At 41.9% G+C, this 11,555-nt stretch overlaps 1 protein-coding gene across 2 annotated transcripts in view; it reads right to left on the reverse strand.

The window, feature by feature from the left end:
* prdm6 (PR domain containing 6) overlaps positions 1-3,209 on the reverse strand; it is a 54,524-nt gene extending 51,315 nt beyond the window's left edge. For both annotated transcript variants that reach the window (XM_024001112.1, XM_024001113.2), the window contains exons 1-2: positions 3,046-3,209; positions 2,115-2,619 (exon numbers count right to left, since the gene is read on the reverse strand). In XM_024001112.1, coding sequence (XP_023856880.1) covers positions 2,115-2,607 — 493 coding nt within the window. In that variant the 5' untranslated portion in view covers positions 2,608-2,619; positions 3,046-3,209. The remainder of the gene's footprint in view (positions 1-2,114; positions 2,620-3,045) is intronic.
* Positions 3,210-11,555: the final 8,346 nt, after the last annotated feature.

The following is an 11,555-nucleotide window of genomic DNA, read 5'->3' on the forward strand; positions in this document are numbered from 1 at the left end:
ACATAAGTATTTTGTGACATGTTTTGAAAACATTTTCATGCAAATCTTCTGCATTGTTTGAAAATTATAATTTGATTATATTGCTCATTTAAGAGGCCACAATAATGTTTATGCATAACCAAACATAATTATGTTAAATATATGCCTAATTGGGTTTACAGAGGGATTGAAAAACATTGCACCTTCTGTCACTAAATGAATAAAAAAGTTATATCTAAATCAACTTAAGAATAGGGTGCGACTATGGTGTGGCCTTGCTCCTTGCTGTCATAGCGGCATGAGTCATGATACTGGGGGGATTCATTTTGGAACTGAAAGAGGTGTGCAACTCAAGTCAAGACCATACATATCCCACCGATGTTGTCATGTTGTTGATATGTTAATTTTGGCGATAAATTGGGGCTGTTTTACAAACATGAATGGAGTAAACTGGAATCGTAGGCTACTCCCAGACTGTTCCCCATGCAATGCGTAATGAATTTCATTTAAATAATAAAGTTTCAAAATGTAGGCTACTTGCCTATATGTTACAGTCATTCAAAAGCTGAACAGCACCAGCAACATGCTTCGTTGGTCATGCAGTAAAAAAGTTTAATTTCAACACGGCCGAAATATTTGTCGAAATGGCCTAAGGACAAACCAACACCTTTTTGACTGATTAATATAATCGTCTTCAAGTGTTAAGTACCCTCAAAAGTCCTGTTAGGGCTTCTGAGCTAGAAAAACAGTTTAGCCTATTAACAGGTTACACATAGCCTAAACTCAAGTAGGGCCTACACATTAAAACCTATCTGGCTGTCGGTGTAATTACACAAATTATGAAGTAAATGGAATTGTATGTTTCCTTGTGTAATACACACTTCAGCTATTTTATAAATGACCGACATAGCATTGGTTTGAAATATGGGGGAGAGAATACCGAATGTAGATAAAGCAGTCTCGCTGTCCCCGGGAGACTTCCATATACCATGTTCGGATGATGAATAGCGGCCGATGGAAAAGATCGATCTCTGATCCACACTCAGTCCACTCTCTTCTACAAAACTATACAGCAATTAATTGTGGCTTGTCCCCCCATCCCTCATCTCCTTGTGGCACATATCGATGGAGATTACTGCTGATGGGCCGTTTTATCACCTTAAATAAACACCACCATTTCAAACTTCGCTTTAATATAGAGAGGGTTGTCCTCAACGTCTATTTCCACCCGATAATGTAAAAGCAAAAATTCTTCAAGCAAAAAAATAAAATAAAAGACTGATGAAGAACGCAGACGGAATTTCTGATGTCAAAATCAATTGATTAATAAATATAAATAATGTGATGATGTTTATTTGAAGAAAATGAAAAGAGAAAATGATTGTTTTATTGGGCACTAATAAGAAAACAAATTGATAAAAGCTTCCATWGATTTTTTTTTTTTACTTAGCCTAAAGGCCTAATATTAGCCTATCAATGACGAGCTCAGTGTTATTTCTTATTTATCATATTTATCAGAATATGATTATTTGTGGAATCCCTTTAACTGTCTATAAATTGGAATTATAGGCAAATAAGGACATGTGGGCTATTGTTAAAGCCTATATCAACGGTTGTAAATGGGCTATAGCTAATACATTTGTCGCCCTTGCAAGTTGTGCTGCATTTAAACACATGAAAAATACTATATTTGTTCATCAGTGGTATAGTCTATACATAGATTGGTGTGAATATAGATGATCAGAGTTAGTGAACCATGCATACGCCTAATTGACCCATACACGCGCGGGGCACTTGCTGATGGTAAGTGCTGAGAAGCATGACTTTAATGGGCCAAAACAGAAGTTTGGTGTGCTCGAGGACCCTTGATTAAAAGGCAATAGAAAGCCTAGCTAGGCCTAGCTTAGTTTATATTAGCCCATAAAGTCTGATAATGAGTGATGGGGAGGAGCGAGATTAAAATTATTGAAGTGTATTTGTTCAATTGTGAGCATAAAGTCAAATCACATTTTCTAATAGGCCTAAAATGCGGTCACCTTTTAACAGCTGTATAGCCTCGTTAAATAATGCCCCCTTTAAATAAAGGGAAAACAATATTTCCACTGGAATAGTATGTGTGTGGCATTCATACATACGATTGTTGTGGTCTCCGGTGTGATTGTTCAATGGGATAATCTCCATTCTCTGCTGTCCGTAGAGGTAGTAGTCTAACTCATCGGAGGTCAGTTTAAATCTGGACCCTTTGTCATTCTTAAAGCTGGAGGATATACAAAGTTCTTTCGCTTGGAGGTTGGTGTTGTCTGACGAGACAATGTCAGAAGAGAGAGTTTGTCCAAAAAGTGCAATTTGTGGCACAGATAGTTGAGATAAACCTGCCAATGATGAAACGGATGGAGTCGATGAAGATGTGGAGGAAGGTGTTAAAGCCGACGATGATGATGTGGAGGAGATCAGGTTCGGCCGCTGACGGAGACTTTCCACCGGAACAGCTACCCTGTCCGGCGGCTGCAGCTGCGTAATGCCTCCATTCTTCAACTGGCTTTGAGGGAAGAGCTGCTGCCAGTGTTGCATGTACGTCGGGTCCACTTTCAAGAAAGCAGATCCGCTAGGGTCACCGGGTTTTAACATCTCAAACAGGAGCTAGAGGAGACAGTAAGCAGTAGGCCTAACTTAGTCTACTTGAAAGAGACAAGTTGAGCATTCAAATGATGTTGCTTTGAAATAAGTGAATTATTACACAATACAACATATGTAAAAGAAGCAAAATATCTAACAATCGCACTTTACGCACAGTTTACACATTGCATGAACATGTGTAATCAATTTTGAAAGTAAAATAAATTAACACAGCGAGTTGACCTGACCAAAAGCAATTTACCAGTACAAACACTAAAATGTAAATGGAAGTCAACCTCATTAGCTTTTCAGGTCTGTGAACCTCCCATCACATAGGCTACTCATCCTTGCGCTAAGGCAATGGTAGACAGTCTGCTACTTTTCAGAGTTTACGAGCAATGTTCTTTTCAACGAAATGGCAAGTGGGAGCATCGACCTAACAAGACTTACTCTGTTGCGTGAAAAAGGGGATTGGTCCTCGAATGTGATTCCAATAGTATTTCCCAGACTCCTACACCATAATAGTATGACTTCGGATACGCGGCGTATGTTTCAAGCTCTATGTCTGAAGTACAATATTATCTCCTCCCGCTCTTGCCCCCTCTCCTCTGAGCACTCGCAGGATCAGAGCAACTGCACGTGGGTTTTACGACAGCATAAAACACAGGGGAGGAAAAAGTTCACACTGGCCCGAAATTGTATTGCCGCATCTCTTTGCCAAAACTATTCTTGGATTTTAGGCTTGAAAGATTTGAAAGTGGGACAGTTTTTAGTTAACTTAGAAATTCAAATAGATAACGCCCATTACCAACAGTATTAGCATATATAGCCTATTAGGGTACGTATTTAACTTATGATCTGATGCATGCAGTCATGCACCTTTGATTTATTTTCAACCACATGAATAAGGAACAAACATATTATGCTAATGATGAATACGAACGTTTGTTAATCATGTTTTGAAAGTTTTAATTTCATTGGGGTTCAAGGTGTGCAAGGGCTACTTAGGCATATGTATTCATATACACCTTTCCCTTTTTCATGACATTTGCCGATTGATTCAATAAATAGGTGCACCTCAAGATAATGTAGACTGCCTCATGGTATTGTTCCTTTAACTTGTTATCCAGAGCGTGTTTCCCACCGTTTCACATGAGCTTGAGAAAGTTATTACTGTTTGTACAGTGTCTGTATAGCCTATCTAAATGTAGGGCATTTTACACAATTCCTTCCAGAGGGGTGGTAAAATGTTTTGACTGGCGTGATTTTGACAAGGCCATTTGTCATCTCGAGACCTCTGTAGATTGATAACGAAGAAAAACACCAACATAATCGTCTGAAAATGAACTCTTGTCTACAAAAGCGCAATTTCACTGTAAAAGAATGTGAAAAATAACACAGCCCTCCAAACGGACTGATTGAGGGATTTCATGAGGGACGAATAGCCTAGCTCATGTAGGCTATACACACAAAAACTGATTCGAACCTCAACCCCTTATTTTTGCACACCAGTAGGCCTATTTACCTCAACTCCAATCATCAAACTCAACTTTACAACATGGGAATAAGTCAGTTATTTATGCATCAATCAGGTTTGGAGCTAATAAGCCCTCTCAAGCTCACTGAAGCACTCAAACCTATCAATACATTTAACAGCCATTCAAAATATTATGAATGGGGTATTATGAATGGGGTGTTGCATGATTAAAGGGATATTATTCATATTATTCATAATAATAATCATAATTACTATAATAATTATAAATAATAATAATGAACTCCTGTTATACGCCTATTCAATGGTTATTATGTAKGCATGTTGTTGTTTGCTATAAGCATGACCAAATCATTGATATTGTCCTATGCTTGGATTTTTAATTAAGCTGCAACGTCGTTTCTAGAGCAAAGCGTAGCCTACACAAGGAGAGCATTGGTGTTTTCATTCATTGATTAATGCTTCCTAAAGTAAAGCACATTGGAGTAGGGGCCCGGATCAATAAATTAACTGCCAAAATTAATCATGTTCTATGACAAAAGCTAATTATTTAGACATAGGCCTATAGAAAATATTATTTATATATTTATGTAACCTTGATTTGAAAGCAGGCTATAGCCTACTGTTGTGCTCTCATTTGCATAGTGTATTCTGTTTGACATTCAATTAAAACGTTTACATTTCTTGTTAATTAATTCGCCTGATGAATGCAAGACAAATGGACGGCTGTCTTTGACAGAAGTCCGATAAAGAATTCACCAACCTCTCCCCATGCCCCAAGTGTCTCCTGATCTTGGCTCTAAGGTCACGGGTTGCTGAGTATATAATTCATTAATATGGACGTATATTCAGATGGGAGTTAGTCTCTTTATTTCAACTTATTCGACACCCAAGCAGGCCTATAAGTGTTTTGAGAAATGTGTTTTTGCTTAATATTTAGGACGACTAAATTATATAGCCAACATATAGGGATGAAAATTATGCTATTTTTAATTATTGGACATTAATGCTCAAGGCAGTATAAGAACAATACCGCCAGTTGAAAAAACGACCTTCACAAAAAAAAAAAAAAACATTGTCAATTAAACGTGCAAATGGTGAGATACTTGTCTGTGACTTTTCAAGCAGGGAGATAACCTAAATGGGCATGTACTGTGTCATCATCTCGTTTCCGATTGGAGAAATGCAAGGTGTTACAATTGCCCACAGCCTCCCCATATTTATAGTATTTCTTACAAACTGTATACTTGAAAGTGCTAATTTGTTTCAATGAACAAGCTCTGCAGTCATGACACAATACACGATTTGAGTGCTTGCTCTTATTGGTGGTGTTGCCTAGGCTATATATTTCCCTAGGCATTACTTTCAACATGGGAAATGTAGGAGGAAGTATTTTCTTCATTCATGCTTTTGGATTTCCACGTTTCGATATAGGTAGGCTATTTTGATTAGGCCTATTGAATCCATCTCAGATGGAACTGGAGATTAGTTCAAAGAAGTTTGATCATTTTGGTCTTCATGGGCATAAAAACATAAACACATGTATTCTGTCAATATCAAATAGCCTAAATAGCCTACCCATGTCCTGAATTCTGTAGCCTATTCGCTGTCTCTTCACAGACATAAATCGCAACTCTCCATTCGTTTGTATACAGGAAAATAAACAATAGCCAAAGGCAATGAGAGTATAAGTATAGTCTCAATTCAAGGGCTGCAGATATTGGATGTGTAACCTCAAACCGCAGAACAATTGTGATGTCCCAAAAGTTGCAAAAGGGCGCAGTAGTTGCCTGGTCCAGACTAGGGTTGAATGGCACGAACCAGATTTACCGGAATTTACCGCCCAAAACCACTCCCCTTTTCTGGGATACATAACTGCGAGAAACCGGTAAATTATAATACATTATTTATGTGACCTGTTAAATGATATGCTATGTCTAAATCTGGCTTCTCTACGGCCTCTGCATGAGAAATCATCAATGTTCAGGGTGGGGACAGACAGCCCATCTCAGTATGGAGCATGGTTCACAATGCATGTAGATCTAGCATCTCATCATGGTAACTTTTGTTCTTGTGGCAGGTAGCCTGCATTTGTTGCAGCATAGTCTATGCTAAGGTAGTATAATATAATTTACCCATCTCCATCTGGCTTCCAGGGGTTACCTTTTTTTTTATTGTAAAGATTTTTAAAATGTTTTATTGCAGCTGCAGAGTTTTAAAACAGCCTATCACTCCAATATCCTTGCTTTAAATCAGTACACGCATGAGCACTCTCTCGCAGTCTTTCTCTCTTTCCATCAACTGAAAAAATATATATTGAACAAAAATATAAACACAACATGTAAAGTGTTGGTACCATGTTTCATGAGCTGAAATAAAAGATTCCAGAAATGTTACGAACGCACAAAAAGCTTATTTCCCTCAAATGGTAAACACAAATTTGTTTAAATCCCCGTTAGTGAGGATATCTCGTTTCCCAAAATAATCCAGCCACCTGACAGGTGTGGCATAAGAAGCTGATTCAACAGCATGATCAGTCCACAGGTGCACCTTGTGCTGGGGACAATAAAATGCCACTCTGAAATGTTCAGTTTTGTCACACAACACAATGTCACAGATGTCTCAAGTTTTGAAGGAGCATGCAATTGATATGCTGACTGCAGGAATGTCCCCCAGAGCTGTTGCCAGAGAACTAAATGTTAATAACTCTACCATAAGCCGCCTCCAACATTGTTTCAGAGAATTTGGCAGTATGTCTAACTGGCCTTAGACATACTGCAGACCACGTGTAACCACGCCATGCCAGGACCTCCATATCCAGCTTCTACATCTGCGGGATCGTCTGAGACCAGTCACCCGGACAGCTGATGAAACGGAGGAGTATTTAGGTCTGTAATAAAGCCTTTCTATGGGGAAAAACTTATTTTGATTGGCTGGGCCTGGCTCCCCAGTGTAACGGCTGTTGTCGGGAGAAGGAGAAGACCAAGGTGCAGCGTGGTAAGTATTCATAATACTTTTAATACATACGAATACTTGAACAAAAAAAAMAAMAAAACGACAAACGAACAGTTCTGCAAGGTGTAATACACAAAACAGAAAACAACTACCCACAAACACAGGTGGGAACAGGCTACCTAAGTTTGGTTCTCAATCAGAGACAAAGATTGACAGCTGCCTCTGATTGGGAACCATACCAGAACAAACACATAGAAATACAACACACAGAACAAAACATAGAATGCCATCCCAACTCACGCCCTGACCAACCAAAATAGAGACATAAAAATGATCTCTAAGGTCAGGGCGTGACAGTACCCCCCCCCCCCCCCCCCCCCCCCAAAGGTGCGGACTCCGGCCGCAAAACCTGAACCTATAGGGGAGGTCTGGGTGGGCATTTCACCGCGGTGGCGGCTCTGGTGCGGGACGTAGACCCCGGACTGGGGACCCTAACAGCGGGCCCCGGACAGGAGGGCGACTCTGGCAGCTCCGGACAGGAGGGTGACTCTGGCAGCTCCGGACAGGAGGGCGACTCTGGCAGCTCCGGACAGGAGGGCGACTCTGGCAGCTCCGGACAGGAGGCGCGACTCTGGCAGCTCCGGACAGGAGGGAGACTCTGGCAGCTCCGAACTGAAACCCGTCGCTGGAGGCTCCGGACTAGAGGTCGTCGCTGGAGGCTCCGGACTAGAGGGCGACGCTGGAGACTCTGGATTAGAGGGCGCCGCTGGAGGCTCCGGACTAGAGGGCGACGCTGGAGGCTCCGGACTAGAGGGCGACGCTGGAGGCTCCGGACTAGAGGGCGTCACTGGAGGCTCCGTACTGACGGGCGTCGCTGGAGGCCTCGTGCCATAACTCCTCACTGGAGGCTTCGTGCCATGGATCCTCACTGGAGGCTTCGTGCCATGGATCATCACTGGAGGCTTTTTGCCATGGATCATCACTGGAGGCTTCGTGCCATGGATCATCACTGGAGGCTTCGTGCCATGGATCACCACTGGAGGCTTCTTGCCATGGATCATCACTGGAGGCTTCGTGCCATGGATCACCACTGGAGGCTTTGTGCCGTGGATCATCACTGGAAGCTTCGTGCCATGGATCATCACTGGAAGGCTTCGTGCCATGGATCCCCACTGGACGCTTCTTGCTATGGATCATCACTGGAGGCTTCGTGCCATGGATCATCACTGGAGGCTTCGTGCCATGGATCATCACTGGAGGCTTCGTGCCATGGATCACTGGAGTGGAGAGACACACAGGAGGCCTGGCTCTGGGAGAAGGCACAGGACTCACCAGGCTGGGGAGACATGCAGGAGGGTTAGGGCTTAGCACAGGCACAGAACTCACCAGGCTGGGGAGACATGCAGGAGGCCTTGTCCTTGGCCGAGGCACCGGATGCACTGGGCCGTGGAGGCGCACCCGAGGTCTCGAGCATCGAGCCTGCACAACCTGTCCTGGCTGGATACCCCCTGTAGCCCGGCAAGTGCGGAGAGTTGGAACAGGCCGCACTGGGCTGTGCTGGCGAACCGGGGACACCGTGCGTAGGGCTGGTGCCGTATAACCCGGGCCTAGGAGACGCACTGGAGACCAGATGCGCTGAGCCGGCATCATCCCTCCTGGCTCGATGCCCACTCTAGCCCGGCCGATTCGAGGAGCTGCGATGTAGCGCACCGGGCTAAGCGTGCGCACTGGGGACGCACCTCGTGCGCACCTGCCCAGCCATGTGAAACCCATAGATTTTGGCCTACTGAATGTATTTCTAATTGACTGATTTCCTTATATGAACTGCAACGCAGTAAAACAGTTTAAATTATTGCATGTTGCTTTGATTTATTTTGTTCAGTGTAGATAATCCGGTTCTAGATTGATATAGCCCTAGATGTCCTAGTCTACCCTCTTTCAGGTAATACATTAAATGCAGTATTAGCCTTATATTTAGCTAATTCATGAAGGATTGGTTATGTATAGTAAGCTTCTAACTTGCAGCCTCTGTCTCTTGAATAATACGCACTGCACCAGTGCTCTTCTGGCCTATCTCCTTAAAAAATGCTCCTTCGCTCTTGGAGTCCCATGCAGGAAAAGCTAGACTAGAATAGCTTCTGGATATTACTTTTATACCATATCTTATACCAATAGCCTATGTGAGGAGGGACACAAGCTCTAGCTTGCTAAATGTTAAATAATGCAGCCAATAGAACTTGCAGGTAGTTTGAAAGAAGAGTGAACATGCGATGGCAGTAAGCTATTGCAATTAGGCCTATTTCATCAGACACATAACCATTCAATCTTTGTAAAAGAGATGGTAAAGCCTTCTGCATCTATTTCTAGTCCAATATTATTCAAGAATGTCATTAAAATTATGAAGATAAGAACAACAAAACGTATTTAATTTAACTGTTGAAAGCAAGGAACGAATTAAGCAACAATGGAAAGAGAAAGAGGAGGTAGGCTAATAACATTAAGGGAAATATTATGAAAGATATATATGCATCAGCCTACTAATTATACAAATAGGCCTGATTCTATTTTAAAATGTGTGTGAAATGTTAAATGTCAGAATAATAGTAGAGAGAATGATTTATTTCATATTTTATTTCTTTCATCACATTCCCAGTGGGTTAGAAGTTTACATACACACAATTAGTATTTGGTAGCGTTGCCTTTAAATTGTTTAACTTGGGTCAAACGTTTTGGGTAGCCTTCCACAAGCTTCCCACAATAAGTTGGGTGAATTTTGGCCCATTCCTCCTGACAGAGCTGATGTAACCGAGTCAGGTTTGTAGGCCTCCTTGCTCGCACACACTTTTTCAGTTCTGCCCCCAAATTTTCTATAAGATTGAGGTCAGGGCTTTGTGATGGCCACTCCAATACCTTGACTTYGTTGTCCTTAAGCCATTTTGCCACAACTTTGGAAGTATGCTTGGGGTCATTGTCCATTTGGAAGACCCATTTGCGGCCAAGCTTTAACTTCCTGACTGATGTCTTGAGATGTTGCTTCAATAAATCCACATACTTTTCCTGCCTCATGATGCCATCTATTTTGTGAAGTGCASCAGTCCCTCCTGCAGCAAAGCACCCCCACAACATGATGCTGCCACCCCCGTGCTTCACGGTTGGGATGGTGTCCTTCGGCTTGCAAGCCTCCCCCGTTTTCCTCCAAATATAACAATGGTCATTATGGCCAAACAGTTCTATTTTTGTTTCATAAGACCAGAGGACAATTCTCAAAAAAATACGATCTTTGTCCACATGTGCAGTTGCAAACCGTAGTCTGGCTTTTTTATGGTGGCTTTGGAGCAGTGGCTTCTCCCTTCCTGAGCAGCCTTTCAGGTTATGTCGATATAGGACTGGCCACCCCTCATAGCCTGGTTCCTCTCTAGGTTTCTTCATAGGTTTTGGCCTTTCTAGGGAGTTTTTCCTAGCCACCGTGCTACTACACCTGCATTGCTTGCTGTTTGGGGTTTTAGGCTGGGTGTCTGTACAGCACTTTGAGATATCAGCTGATGTAAGAAGGGCTATATAAATACATTTGATTGAAATAGGACTCGTTTTACTGTTGATATATATACCTGTTTCCTCCAGCATCTTCACAAGGTCCTTTGCTGTTGTTCTGGGATTGATTTGCACTTTTCGCACCAAAGTACGTTCATCTCTAGGAGACAGAACACGTCTCCTTCCTGAGCGGTATGACGGCTACATGGTCCTATGATGTTTATACTTGTGTACTATTGTTTGTACAGATGAACGTGGTACCTTCAGGCATTTGGAAATTTCTGAGGTCTTGGCTGATTTCTTTTGATTTTCCCATGATGTCAAGCAAAGAGGCACTGAGTTTGAAGGTAGGCCTTGAAATACATCCAAAGGTACACCTCCAATTGACTCAAATTATGTCAATTAGCCTATCAGAAGCTTCTATAGCCATGACATCAGTATCTGGAATTTTCCAAGCTGTTTAAAGGCACAGTCAACTTAGTGTATGTAAACTTCTGAACCACTGGAATTGTGATACAGTGAATTATAAGTTAAATAATCTGTCTGTAAACAATTGTTGGAAAAATTACTTGTGTCATGCACAAAGTAGATGTCCTTACTGACTTGCCAAAACTATAGTTTGTTAACAAGAAATTTGTGTAGTGGTTGAAAAACTAGTTTTAATGACTCTAACCTAAGTGTATGTAAACTTCCGACTTCAAGTGTAGCTAGCTACATCTATTGGCTTTTATGTTTTCCTGTCGTGGGTCATGTGCAGTAGCCTGTGTCTTACATGTATTCGATAACAGCACAATCATTTGGTCTTGTTTGGGCTTGGGCTCATTAAATGTATTTAATGTATGGCTCATCAGGCTTAGGAAGAATCAGGCTTGAATTTTCGATCAAAGCTCTAATCAAATCCAGACATAGGCCCATTTATATGCTTTATAATGCTTTTGAAGGACACTTCTGGTTTTGCCGGGAAATAGCGGGTTACCCG

Source organism: Salvelinus sp. IW2-2015, linkage group LG15 (assembly GCF_002910315.2).
Source record: "Salvelinus sp. IW2-2015 linkage group LG15, ASM291031v2, whole genome shotgun sequence".
NCBI lineage: Eukaryota > Metazoa > Chordata > Actinopteri > Salmoniformes > Salmonidae > Salvelinus > Salvelinus sp. IW2-2015.